Source organism: Lonchura striata, chromosome 4, assembly GCF_050655825.1.
Source record: "Lonchura striata isolate lonStrDom1 chromosome 4, ASM5065582v1, whole genome shotgun sequence".
Lineage (NCBI taxonomy): Eukaryota > Metazoa > Chordata > Aves > Passeriformes > Estrildidae > Lonchura > Lonchura striata.
In genome coordinates, this window is record NC_140706.1 from 214,867 (window position 1) to 229,296 (window position 14,430).

A 14,430-nucleotide genomic window follows, 5' to 3' on the forward strand; every position below is an offset into this window, starting at 1 on the left:
AAGACTAGGTTGGACAGGACTTGGAGGAATCTGCTGTATGGAGTGGTGTCCCTGCCCATGGCAGGGGGTTAGAATGAGATGAGCTTTGAGGTCTCTTCCAACCCAAACCATTTTGTGATTCTGTGATTCTATGGAATCTGCTGTGGGGAACAGGGTGGGGAGAGATCCAAGGATGGATGGCATCTTGTGCTTTACCCGCCTAGCTGGTTAAAAACCCAAAAAACTGTTGAGCATAGAAGCAGTTCACTAAATCTGATACCAGTGAAGAGAAATTCAACTGATATCTAGGATGGGAACAATTTCTCCAAGTTTATTTCCACCCTTACCCAATGTTTTTACTTTCTGTCCTTTGTGCAACAGAGAGCTATGTTTGGCAAGAAATGGGGGAGCAGATGTTGTGAAAATACAAGTACTGTTATCACTGATAACTGCAAGTGAACAAAAACAGATGTAAGAAGACACAAAGTAGAGAATGGGGGTAAGATTTGACAGCAGATTCCAACCCCAGCCCTGAGCTGGATATATCTGGCTAATCCATACATTGTTTTAGAGCCATGCCAGCAACACTTCCAGTGTTTGGAATCTTTTGGCATCACTTAGTGGGAGCAACTTGTGCTGGCAGCACCTGTGTGACTGTGCTGGGTTTGGGTGAGCAGGCTTTGATCCAGGGGTGGCTCCTGTGAGGAGGCGCTGGAGCTTCCCTCCATGTCTGATGGAGCCATGGATGGAGGGTGTGGGGGTGCAGAGATCCACGTACAGCTCATGAACACCCCATGGCAGAGCATGGGGATGCCTGAAGGAGACTGTGTTCCCATGGGAAGCCCAGGCTGGAGGAGAGGCAGAGTGTGAGAAGTCCAACCCCTGAGGAGGAAGGAGCGCAGTGACAGTGTGAAGGACTGAGCACAGCCCCATTCCCTGCCCCCGTGCACCACTTGGAAGGAGGAGGGAGAGAAGCATGAGGGAAATTGAGCCTGGGAAAGAAGGAGGGGTGGGGGGAAAAGTGATTTAGGATTGGAGTTTATTTCTTGTTGCCCTGCTCTGATTGGATTGGTAATAAATTAAACTGATTTCCTCCATCTCTTTTCACCATGACAGTAACTGGTGACTAATCTCTCCTTGCCCTTATCCCAACTATGGGCCTTGCATTGTATTTTCTTTTCCTGCCCAGCTGAGGAGGGGAGTGAGAGCAGTTTTAGAAGGCATCTGGTGTCCAGCCAGGGTCACCCATCGCAGTGACAATCCAAAGAGTAGTGTCATGCACTGCCTGTATCCTGAGCTGACTGAATCTCAGAGCCAGACTGGCTTTTCTGGCAGCACCTTGGGAAATGACTGGGTATCTGAATTCCCAGATTCAGGGCATGCTGGCAGTTGTCTGTGTCCCGGGAATATAGATGTATGTAGAAATAGCCTCTCTGTGCCTCCATTTCTCTAGAGCCTACAAGGAATTTGCAACCTATTTCTCATCACTCACATGTTTTTGGTTTTGGTTGCCTTTGAATACCAGGTGAGCCCAACCCAACAGTTTTAAATTAAACCCAAGATTTCATCCTCCTTCTTGAGGCCTCAAGCAGAAAAGGAAAAATCTTCTCTGAGCAGTGGTTTTGCTAGAGATAATTGACTGACAAGAAAAACCCAACCACTCTTCAGAATGTTTTCTTTCCTATCTGCTCAACACCCTTTTGTTGGAATCGGAGGTATTGATGATTCCGAGATTGTAAAAAGTCTCTGTCTTTCTGCCCCATTGCCAAAGAAGAAGCCATAATTTGTCTGTGCTGGTTTTCAAGATTGTTTATTCTTGCTTATGTATAACATGTTCTGCTGCCCTGCCGCAGCTCTGTCCTGCAGGGCAGCGTGTAGGGCTCTGCCCTCAGTGTAATGTTACAAACATTAAATACCAGAAACTCCCTGGGCTGGATTTACAATAATGTGCCAATATCTGTCACCTACGTTGAACAGTGTGTCCCCAGCCTAAACCAACAGAAAAATGCCAACACCACAGTGAGACATGGAGGGCATGAAGAAGGAGAAAAAGGACAAGGCACACCCAATTTCCTCCATCTTGTCCCCTTTGAACCCCTAATCTAGAATCCTAAAATTTTACTTTTGCACCCGTGCCACACTTAATTATTACTTATATCAAACACTCAGAGCTTGTAATTCACCCTGTAAGATTGAAAACTCTTTTCCATGGACAGAGATCAGAGACAGTGTTTCTTGGGGCTCTGTCCAGGGGGGTTCCTGACCCCCTGCCAGGGTCCCAGACCTTCCAGGGCAGCCAGAGGGAAGCCCTGGATTCCCACACCATTTGTTATCCCAGCAACTAATGTAGAAATCACTTAGGGTCCTACTGAAAACCTCCCTCAGACAGGTAAATAACATTTGAATTTCTAAACACAAATGAACTGTTTAAATATGGTGAGCTGGCTATTTCCACCCAGTCTGCTCCGTGTCTTTGCATTACTGCACCTAAACCCTGGTCACCCTTTTGGAGGGAAAAATGTGAATAGTATCTTTTACCCTTTTTTTTTTTCTTTCAATAATAAATTCTCAGCTGTCAACATCTTGCCTCACTCAAAACAATTTGTATAACTCCAGACACAATCATATTGCTGGAGACAGACCAAAGGTAACAGTTACCCAAGAACTCCAAACACTGTCAGGTTTCTCATGTCTTTTGCATTCTGTTAAAATTTAAAGGTCTGAAATTGTCACCCTTCCTGCTGCAAAGGATATCCTTGCTGTGTCCAACAAAGTTTGCTGTTTTGCCACAAATTCAGAAGAGAATTACTTTTAACTTCTTTATTCTTCCTTACTCAGGCCTTAGCTGTTAAAAATTAAGGCCCAGAAATCCTTGGAGATCACTAGCTTGTTTTCCAGGGTAGGAGGGTATCCTGTTTTTCAGATTCTTTTTTTTTTTTTCTTCTTATACAACTTTCTGATTTTATATCATAAAATCACAGAGTGGTTTGAGTTGGAAGGGATCTTAGATCTCATCTCATCCCACTCCTGTCATGTGGGCAGGGACACCTTCCACTGTCCCAGGCTGCTCCAAGCCCTGTCCAGCCTGGCCTGGGACACTGCCAGGGATCCAGGGGCAGCCACAACTTCTCTGGCACCCTGTGCCAGGGCCTCACACCCTCACACAGAACAATTTCTTTCCATTTTGCTTCCTAGGTTGCTCAGAGGCCCATTCAGCCTCGTCTTGAACACTTCCTTTTCCCTCCCCTTCAGCCTCGAGGCCCACGCTCACAGTGTGTGGGGTGGCTGAGGGGCATTCCCGACATAGGGGGGACACATCCCCACCTCTGGGGGGACCTTTTTGGGCTCACCTGGGGTACAGGGACACCCTGGGATGCTGGTGGGACAGACCCCAATCAACATGTGTCCATCATCCATGGGAGCAGTAGGGCCCAGCATGGGGTTGCTCCATCCCAGGGCAGTGCCCGTGCCCTGTGTGGCACTGCTGGGGCACCTCAAGTGCTGGGGCAGCCCCGAGCACCCAGTTCAGGACAGGCACTAAGGGGCTGGAATGTGCCCAGGGAAAGGAACAACGCTGAGGAGGGCTCCGGAGCACCAAGAGTGGCTGAGGGGCCTCAGCCTGGACCTTGTGGCTCTGCATAGCTCCTGCCAGGAGGGGACAGCCGGGGGGTCGGGCTCTGCTCCAGAGAACAGGGACAGGAGGAGAGGGAACAGCCTCAGGCTGGGCCTGGGGAGGTTCAGCTTGGACACCAGCAGGAATTTCTCCCTGGAAAGGGTGGTCAGGCCTTGGAAGGGGCTGCCCAGGGAGGTGGTGCAGCCTCCATCATCCCTGGAGCTGTCCAAGGAATGCCTGGACGCGGCACTCGGTGCTCTGGGCTGTTTGATAAGATAGGGGGGGGGGGGGTGTCACAGGTTGGACTGGGTGATCCTGGAGTGCTTTTTCCACTCCAGTGATTCTGATTCTGCTACTTCCATTACTCCTTTACCTGGGGCAGTGCTCATGTTGTATCTGTGCCAGCCGCTGCTTTCTCACCTGTAATATTTAACTAATGGGGAGCAGTAGAGGGGCTTCAGTTTTACAGCTCAGTTTTAAATTGACTCATTTCCTGGGAAATGCCATTTAATGGTTTGGGAACTGCCATGTGCTTTAAACTCTGCTTGTTAAACTTGGTGAGATGAGAAACTCACCGGTAAGTGAAGAGCTCTGCAGCTGTAGCACCGGACCAAGAACCGCTTCCACTCCCTCTACACCAGAGCCTGCCATTAGTGGAACCGATCCTGTGACTGCGACTCCCCCATCTGACCCCGCCCCGCCGCCATGGCCGCGGCGTGACGTCGCCGGCCCCGCCCTCCCGGTCCCCCCCCACTCGCGGCCACCGTAGCGGGACCGGCGGAGGCCCCGCGGCGGCCGATGGTCCGCGTTGTGCCGCCGCCCCCCGCCCGCCCCGCTCCCACCCGGCAGCGGCCGCAGATGGCGCGGCGGGCACCGGGCAGGCGGGCCGGGAGGTCACCGGCGCCTCCGCCGCCGCCGCTGCTGGCGCTGCTGCTGCTGTTGGTGCTGGGCCCCGCCGCCGCCGCCGGCGAGGAGGTGGCGGTGTCCAAGGAATGCGACAAGCCGTGCGCCAACGGCGGGCGGTGCCAGCCGGGCACCGGGCAGTGCGAGTGCCAGCCTGGCTGGGTGGGCGATCAGTGCCAGCACTGCGGGGGGCGCTTCAGGTGAGCTCCCGCGGGGCGGGGGGCCGGACGTGCCCTGCGGTGGGGCGCGGGGCGCGGGGACGCCTAGGGCTGGGGTGGACGGGGCTGGTTCAGGAGTGAGGGGTTGGGTGTGGGCTACGGGGGTGAAAGGCTGGTTCAAGGGTGAGGGGCTGGTTTGAGTGAGGTGTTCGTTTGGACCGTGGGGATCGGGCTGGGTTGGGGTACGGAGGGGACCGTGCGGCAGCCACGTCAGGGATGGGCATGAGGGACATGGCAAGAGAGAGAGGAGAGGACACAGCAGTGGCTCGGTGGCCCGGGTCAGGTTGCCCAAAGGAGCGCATGAGGGAAATAGAGAGGTGGGTACGAGAAGCAGGTTCGGGCACTCAAACGGGGTGGGAGTCTGAGCAGGGTCCAGGGGTGAGTGAGGGCAGTAGGGTCGGGGTGACATTAAAGGTGAGGGGTGGGACCAGGTGAGATGAAAGATGAGCAGCAGATGGAAGTGACACTAAAGGTGAGTGGCAGGTCAAGGGAATGGTGAGGGGCACGCAGGTGATGGTAAAGGTGAGCAGCAGTCCAGGTGATGATAAAAGTGAGGGACAGATGTAGGTGACTATAAAGATGCAGGTGTTAGTGCAGGATAGGACCGTGTTGAGGGGACAATAGGGGCTGGGTCTCTGGGCAGTGAGGGTGTGAGCATGGGGCTGATTAAGGGGAATGTGGGTGAAAAGGGATGGGCAGTAGTCCTGCAAGGGGACAAAAGGGGTTTGGATGCAGAGGGAGAGGTGGGTGTGCGAGAACAGGCTTGAAGGGTGACGGCAGCATAGGTGTGATGGGGTGACAGTGTGGCAGGCTTGGTCTGGAGGTCCTCAGAGGAGGTGAGGGGTTGGGCTTCCTGCGGGAGCTCTCAGAGCAATGGAATATGGATGTTTAGTGCCACGGTTGGTGAATACAGGATGTTTGTTTTGCAGAGCCAACTCTAAGGGGGCTGAATTTTTGGTGTTGGTTGGCTGGGGTTGCACAGGCATAACTGGTGATCAGTTGTGATTCTAAGGGGCTATGTAGGAACAGTGGTTGTAGGGCACTGGATCACTGGGGATCTGGGCGTGATGGATTGCACAGCCAGGAAAATGTTTGGTTTAAATTTTAGTAGATCCAGACAGAAAGTAAAGCTGGAGGGGAGTGGGTAGGGGGATATTTTTTGGCAGTAGGGCTAGGTTTGGGAACTGATAAATGGGAGTGTAAGGATGGTGGGTGAATGGGGGTAGCTTTGTGCGTGGATGTGGCTGGAGTTGGAAGCTGATGGGAGCAGTGAGGAGCAGGTGGACAGAGGAGGACAGCGTGGGTGTGGGGCCAGTTCCTGGGCGGGGAGAAGGACTAATGTGTACATGGGACTAGATCACACTTGGAACAGGTTGGAGGAGAAGGATGTGCAAGTGGGTGTTAGGGCTGTGGGGAGACTCTAGAGGTGTTTGGAGGGGGTTAAGGAAGCTCCTCTTGTTGGCAGATCAGCAGGTGCTGGTTTTGGTTAAAGGCTCTTTCAGGAGAGGTATGTGCAGGGGAGAGAAGCAGTATCCTTATGGGAGTAGCTGGCATTTGGAAGGCTCATCTTCTGGAGCTGTAATGCTGCTGGCTCTTCGGGAGGGGCAGTGGCAGTAGCAGCCTGGTGGAAAAAAGCTCCTGGGCTTGTGGGGAGGCAAGATTGGGCAAGTGGGAGGGGATTGGACAGGATAGAGGGTATTGGGAGAGTCCTTTTTTTGGAGGAGAAAAAGGCTCAAGGAGGGCTCTGGGCAGGGGTATTGAATCCCCTGGCTCTGCATTGGTCCAGGACATGTGCAAACGACTGTGTGTGGGAATGCGGGGTGTCTGCACAGGACAGTGATTTTTGGGCTATATGCCGATAGAAAGTGCATTTCTGCAGTGCTAGGGGCAGTTCTTTTAGTGCTGGGTTACTTGGCTGGGTTGTGTGCCTGAGGTGTATCCCACTGGATGAGAAAATGGGAATAGGCTGAACATGCTCCCTGGCTTCTGTATTATGGCAAGGATTTCTGTGAGATGGTTACTTGCCTTGGATTCGTCAGCTGTGGCAGTGAGAGAGCCAGTGTGTGTGTCTGCATGCATTAGGTGAATTCCCTGGCAGGGCTGATTCCTGGAAAAGAAGGAAATAAAAAAAGGATGATTATCCTAGGCAGTGACTGCTTTACTGGGGAGCTACTGAAAACACCAAGCACCCTTCGGTGATGTTCCTTATGAATGTGAGAGGAGGGTAACTGCCTATATAACCTGAACGCATGGAAGAAAAACACTTTAATTTTTTTATTCATATTTATTGGCAATCTGTAGATGAGTGTGTATTGTAAACAGTTTGAAAGGGGTTTTGTATGGAAATGATTCCAGGCTAGGCAAGCCCTGGAAGTCCAAACTGTGGTAGGCACATTCTTCTTCCTCTTAAGATTTTTTTCATAGAGGAGTACAGAGGAAAGAAAGAGAAAACTATTTCTGCTCCTTGTTTTCCTATGTAGAATGTGTTTAGAAATTTGTTTACCTGGGGTGATTGCTTGTTTGGATTCTGGTGAGGATTGTTTGAGCCTGATGGCCAATACAATCCACCTGTGGCTGGACTTGAGCGAGAAAGTCACGAGTTGTGAGGGAGTGAAATATAGTAGTTAGAAAAAGTAAGTATGTAGTTTTAGTATATCCTTTAAATAGCATATGAATGTATTATAGTATAGTTATAATAAGTAATCATTCAGCCTTCTGAACTAGAGTCAGACATCAGCATTTCTTCCCACCGGGTTCGCCTACATTTACAATCCAAACGTAGCTTTTAAATGTCTTTTTGCCACTGTCATGACAAGCATTTTCTTTTAGCTGGAAGAGAACTTAAAGGAATAGCCTCATACCTGTTACTTTATTGGAGAAACTTAGGATATTTGTTATTTTAAGGGGACTGGATTTGAGAGGCTTCTTTTCTGAATGGTAATGCCAAGTGAAAAAAGAATTGGTGTATATTCACTGCTAATAGAACCTAAACTTTTTATCCTCTTGCCTGTTTTGATAAAACGTTTTTTCTTTCTCATATATAATTCTAGTCTAAAAGTTTGCCTGAAAAATATAATAAATTTTTTTCTTTATAGATGGTTTATTTGTCTGTTTATTAGTTTTATTAAGGAGTTCAAATTCCTAGTAATATCTTTAAACTTGGAGCTCTGAGAAATGCAGAGAAGCGGTGTTCATAGTTTTGCAGTCATGTGTCTTCTTTCACATGCCTTGAGTTTGCTCTGTCTCCTGTCAGACTTGGCTCTGCAGGAGGTTTTTGTTTGGTTCACTGTTGTCATGAGTTTGGCTTTAAAGGACCTAGTGTGTTATTAGATGCTATAGGTACAAATGGGAAGTAGAAGAGCAGGTGAAAATTATTTTCTAACTGCAGTGTATTATTTGTGCTTATCTGCTGGACTGAGAGATGTAATTAAATTTGGCATGTTAATCATCCTATCTTATCTAGATGTATGTGATGGCTCTATTTGTGGCCTTGACTGTTTTCATTTACATTGTAAAGATACACCTTGTGCTTCACTAACCTATTAATCTCTCACATCTTCTTGCATTCACGTGGAGGATGAACATTGTAGCATTGAGCTGCAGTCTTCTAATATTCCATTTCCCTTTTTCCCTGGGAAAACTTTTTTTTAGACTGCAGTTAGATGTAGTAGTAACGCACCCCAGATCGGTGGTGCTTTTTAGAGGTGGAAGGCTGATTTAGGAAGGACTTCAGATGACTTTTTTTTAAAATGTGGAACCAGCCGCTTTAGTTGTTCAAAGATAAACATCTTGGTGTTAACAGATGCTGAACCAGAAAACATAGAATGTGCCTGATGTGCTTGTGTCTTCTATTTCAGTACAAACTCCAGAGGGCTCTGGGCTGGCTGGAGGCTGCTGTGAGCTTCGAGCTGCCATGGTATGGGCAGGAGAGGAGCTGCTGCTGGGAGGGATGAGAAATTCCCTAGTCACAGAGCTGCAGCAGCATCCTGAGATTACATTTGGAGCAGTGGGAGCTTGGGAGCTCCAAACTTGAGAGTGAAATTGGCAGCATTGATTATTGTACAATCAAAAAGATGCTGCCTGCTTGGTTAACAGACTCTTCAAAGCACTGTCTGCAGCTCAGTGACACAACCTCTCATCCTTCCTAAACTGAGTTGTCAGCCAGCTGCCTAATTAGCAGATGGAATTAAAGGTGGAAAAGGCCTCTAAGATCATCGAGTCCAGCCACCCCCCAGCACTGCCAAAATCACCACTAACCTTATCCACATGCTTTTGAGCACTTCCAGGGACGGCAGCTCAGCCACTTTCCTGGGCAGTCTGTTCCAGTGCCTGACCAACCTTTCCCCAGTATACAGTCTCACCCCCCACCAGAAGTATAACTTGAGGCCATTTCCTCTTGGTCCTGTCTCTTGTTCCCTGGGGAGTAGAGCTCGACTCCCCCTGGCTGCACCCTTTCATCAGAGAGTTTTAGGGAGTGAATGAGAATGAGCTCTTCTCATTCTATCCCTGAGTTTTTCCAGGCTGAGCCCTCCCAGCTACCCCAGCCACTCCTCACCAGACAAGGCAGGTAGAGCACAGAGCAAGAAATGACCTCTGGTTCTCTTATATGTATTGTCCTGAGATTGTAAAGGGTTGGATTAACAAATTCAGGATAATGATTGACTTATTGAAAAGTCAGTGTATGTGGATTGTGTGTGTAGTCTCACTGATGGGCAGTTGGATGTGTCATGGCGGCTGAAAATAATATTTTGACAGTATAACGAAATACCAAATGATTCCAGGAATATGGATTTTGTATGTAAAGGCACTAGTGCTCCTTTCATGGTAATACTCTTTTTGTGGTGGGAGATGGCAAATGCTAAGCAGGACCATACAACCTGACAGCTGGGAAGTAAAAAAACAGATTAGAGTGTATCCTTTAAACTCCCTTTTTAGTAATATAATGGGAGCAGTTATGTGTTGCTGATTCAATGTTATGAAGGACTTGGTGGTAATAGAGTGTGCTTGGCCAAAGAATATTACAGTGAAGGGGAATTTTATCTCTAGCTTTGTGTAAATCACTACCTGAGAGAGTTGTGAGCTGGAAAATAACTATCAGAATTCTCTTTGCTAAATAAATAGGAACTTTTGGTCAAAAGCTTAAATATAAACTGTTGTCTTTAAGAAGCTACCTGAGGCAGTTTGTTTTGGAAGGTCAGGAAGATGCTTAATAGATCCAAGGATGTTGTCAATTTGAGTAAAATCAGTTTGAGTGCTCAAATTAGCTCTGGGGGCTGAATTTGTGCCTGATCCCCCTTCTGTTCTTCCCTATTCATTAAGATACTATTGTGCTTTAAAATAATTTTCTCTTCCGTGCTGCATAATAAAAGGCTTGCTCAAACACTGTGCACTGGTAAAAAAGAATAAGCTATTCAAGTAGGAAATACTTAAGCTTCATCAATTTTAATGAATACACTGAGAAAAAAAAAGAATTACATGCTTTTATTTAGTTCTTGGAGGTATGTATGAATATCCTTATGCATGCATATCTTGTTGTGGTGCGTTTGTAACACCACACGTCTATATTTCTGTCTATCCATACATGTATATAATTTATAAATATTATCTATTTTGTGTCTTGGAGAAACCAGGTCTAGTGGAAGGTGAAGGAAGTTTTCAAGGTCCTTTCCCACCCAAACCTTTCCATGATTCTATTTAAAGGATCAGTTCATTGAGAAACTCATGGGTAATATTTAATCTGAATTCTGTGTTGTTGCTCCTCTCGCTGTTTTATTGGACAATCTGATATTTTACTAAGGCTGTTTTAAGAACAAAATTTCACCTGTGAAATAATTTGGTATTTTTGAAATATCTGAGTTGTTCTGCAGTTTTTGCCATGCACTAAACGAGCAACATAAATATTTGACTTGCGAGAGGTTTTGTTAATGTTTGCAATAAGCTCGCTGCTTATTTTCAGTTTGCTTTATAGTAAGGAGGCAGTAGTGGAAAATTCACAGTAGTCAGACAAAACAGCTCATGCTGGATCCTCCCTATCATCTCTACCTCACACACATCCAGTGCCTTGCCTGTTGGAGCTTTAGTTGTTGGAGTTACTGAACACTCCATGTGTATGAGAGAGGAGTAAGTCCTGTTCTATTCCTGTCTTCCTGCTGAGCACATCTGAGCATGAGACCTCCTGGAACAGAGCAGATTAATGATAACATTCCTGTGCCTGCCAAATCCAGGAACTTGGACTTACAAACGCCTCCTTATCAGCAGTGGTCACCATTTGTCTTATTTCTCTGTTTCTGGGAATACCTGCCTGAGTCCTTTAGCAGTTGTCTGACATTGCTCTGGATTTTCCCAGTATTTCAGTCTCAGTTGTTCCTTTCATTTTGAATGCAGAATAATCACAGAATGGTTTGGGTTGGAAGGAACCTTAAAGCTCTTCTCATTCTAACCCCCTGCCATGGGCAGGGACACCTTTCGCTAGGCCAGGTTCCTCCAAACCCTGTCCAACCTGATCTTGAGCACTTCCAGGAATGAGGCAGCCACACTCTTCCTTGGAAACTAATACAATAAACTCAAGTCCAACCAGGTGTTTGTTACCATCTTCATCAATTTACATTTAACATAAATAACTTACATTGAAATACCAAAAAATTACTGAGAAATAGCACTGTTTTCACATAAAATAGTTGCTTTGTTTAATTAAAAAAACCCAACAAACTAACTAGGACCAGCAATCCTTTTATCCCATGTCCTGATAAATTGAAATACTATTTGAAATATATGTGATGGATCTGACTTTCCTGGCTTGTTCCTCTCAAGGTTTTGTGAGTGATCAAAGTTCAAACCCTGAGCTTCCTGCACCTAACATGTTTACAAAATCTATGCTGAAAATCATATATTTAGGTAATGCTGCTGCTGACCAAGCTGTTGTCTTTTTGTATTAATTTAGGATAAGCATGGATCCTCTTTTCTTGAATGGTTTCCTTGAAGAGTTTTATTCCAATTTGAAGTTCTAAGCACAGCACTTGGAATTACCTTCTTGACCAGATAGAGCTTTGCTTTTTTTCCCCTGCATTTAAAATATTTCCTGCAAGTAGGAGCTTTTAAATCACATCTTCTAAAGCATAGTGAAAAAACAGAGTAAAACAGGCTGAAGATGAAGTTGAGAATGATGTGATTTTGTAAGCAAAGTAGTTTTGGGGGAGGAGGGAGCTGCTCCAAACTGGAATTCACTGTAAGAAGGACCACAGCAGGTTTATGCCAGTGCTTTGTTCTTGCACAGCCACATGCTCACATCTGCCCATTAAACCACTGCAGTATTTTGGAAGCTGGGCTGGAATATTTGGTGATCAGTTTTACAGCAGTGAGAGAGATGATAATTTGCTTTTGTGCACAGTTTTGAATGAAATACTCATTTAGTCACCGAAACACTGGAGCAGTAACAATGTTTGCTTTTTGTTTCCTTGCTTTGTTTATGGCTAATCCTTGCAGAAGTTCCTTTAGATCTACTTGAGACTGTCACTTTTCCTCCTTTTGCTTAAAATAAATATTTGTTCGATAGAGAGGCAGGTTGCTTGCCAGGCTTTTTGGTGGATGTGTGCTGCATACAGATGATTCCAGGCATGGTTTAGGCTTGAATGGGAAATGCTTGGGATATTCAGAATGTAAGGGCTTTGTCCTTATTGCAGAGTTGTGACATCATTAGGGTTGTTAAGAGCCCTTAATTGCACACAGAACAAGCTTTATGTAGCAATCTGATAACCTAAATTTGGGACATTGGCATAGTGGGGGGTTTGGAGAGTAATTGAAAGAAAATGGACTCTGTTTTGGGCTGAAAATAAGTGTCTTAGTGCATCTTGCATGATGAAGAAGAATTTAAATGTTTTACTGACAAACTGAGCAATATTCCTGATAAAGAGGGGCAGCTGATCAGAACAGATTGTGAGAAGTACTTATTGGACACCCCAGGATCTGGAAAATATTCCTGGTCCTGGTTGTGGCTTCACTTGCTAAAATAAATTTCCTGCAGTATCACAAGATTCAGAATTTTCAGTTCCCTGAAAATGCAGTAGTGGAATCAAGCTGGTTTAAGGAAACCATGCTGACAGAGGTGGTCTGGGCATTCCAGCCAAGGGTTTTCCAGTGTGTAAACCACCTTTTATTCCCTGCTGTGCCTGCTGGGTTCACAGCTGCAGAAGTGAAAGCGCTGCTGTACACAAACTTAGCTTGGGTGTGCTCAGTGCGTGTTGCAAAAATTTAAATAATGGGTTGTTGCTTTGTGTAGGTACAGGGTGTTACACATCATCTTTGGGGTGAAAATTATCCTTAATGACCTTTACCGAGAGACAGTGCTGCTCAGCTTTGTGCAGGACGTATAAACACAGTTGTGAAAATCCCAGATTTTCTATTATTTGCCTTTGCCCTCATGATTTCAGAAACCTTTTTTTTCTTTGCTAGCTTCTGTAAGCTGAAAGAAAAAAAATAAGGAAAGTTGCATTAGGAAAACACCCTTTGGAAGACTTTCTTATTAGTGTTTGTATTGCTTGAAAATTTCATATTTATCTCCAAGGTGGTGCTTTTCTACTCAAAGGATAAGAAGCTTGGCACAGATGGATTAGCATTTTTTTTGTAAACTGCTTTTATAAACTCAAATAAAGAAAGTGAGACGTATTTTTTCATTCAGAAAATTTAGGTTGGGTTTAATATTTTTTCATGGCAAAGGGAAAGAATGTCTTCAATTATTTTGTGATTAAAAACTGTTCAGTTTTCAGTCATTGCAATGAAAAAAAATACTTCTGCAGTGGATTAATTGTGTATTGAGTGGGTTTAGGGTTTTTGTTAGTTTGTTTGGTTTTTGTTTGTTCTTTTTTAGTTTTGTTTTTTTCCCCCCATTTCTTTGTGCTTGTGTGTCATTATCTCTTTCCTGGCACAGTTTGGTCATTTTCCACATGTTGGTGTCACTGCTCCCAGATATTTTGAATGTAATTGCACTATCTAGAGAAAATCTGATTCAGGTTTACCCTGAGCACAGCTTTTAGATTTCATTGCTTGTTGTGATCAAGAATGTGTTTGAGTTCCTCTAAAGTAAGCTTTTCAGGGTGGTTTTGTGAAGGTTTTTTGCAGCAAGGTGCAGCATGTTTCCTGCCAGAGTTGTGCACCTGTCTGTTTAATTATTAATTTACACAGTCAATCTCCCATTAATCCAGAGTGGAGAGTGTCACTTGAATTTTATAGTGATTTCAGAGCTTAGATCTCTAGTGTCTGCTCGCTACATTGATTTTGTGTGAAATCATCAAAGGTGATGCTGCAAAGATTTCCAGCCTTTAAAAGACCTGAGTTTCAGAGTAGTGTGGAACTGAAGTGCTGACTGGGCAGGCCAGTGTTACAACAAGAAATAAAACCCCAAAATAACAAAAAACTCAAACAAACAAACAAAAAAAACCCAAAAAACCAAATCAAAACAGGGAAAACTCCAGTATTGTTTCCTATTAAGGATTTTAGTGCTGCTAGAAAAAAGTGGATACTACTTTGGATACTACTGTATCCAGATTGTGAGCATACCTTGAAGTTGCTGGCTTGCTGGAAGCAAAGTATTGAATTCTAAATAATATAGTGAGAAATAATTAGTTTTGAGGTCACTGGTGATTTTAATTTTAATTTTTTTCAAGGGGAGATCAGGAACATGCACAATTGTTGGGCAAGTTGCTTTTAGTTTTGCTGAAAAAG

The 14,430-nt window shown here is 45.5% G+C and overlaps 2 protein-coding genes across 3 annotated transcripts in view; one reads left to right on the plus strand and one right to left on the minus strand.

The window, feature by feature from the left end:
- The window catches only part of LOC110468808 (uncharacterized), a 76,914-nt gene extending 72,586 nt beyond the window's left edge, over positions 1-4,328 (minus strand). The window contains exon 1 of the mRNA XM_085577298.1: positions 4,168-4,328. The gene's annotated coding sequence lies outside the window, so the exon portion shown is untranslated. The remainder of the gene's footprint in view (positions 1-4,167) is intronic.
- A 21-nt stretch (positions 4,329-4,349) lies between these two features.
- ATRN (attractin) overlaps positions 4,350-14,430 on the plus strand; it is a 143,629-nt gene continuing 133,548 nt past the window's right edge. The window contains exon 1 of one of the 2 annotated variants that reach the window (XM_077782656.2): positions 4,350-4,695. In XM_077782656.2, the coding sequence (XP_077638782.2) occupies positions 4,391-4,695 (305 nt within the window). In that variant the 5' untranslated portion in view covers positions 4,350-4,390. The remainder of the gene's footprint in view (positions 4,696-14,430) is intronic. The other variant, XM_085577295.1, reaches the window with a different exon arrangement.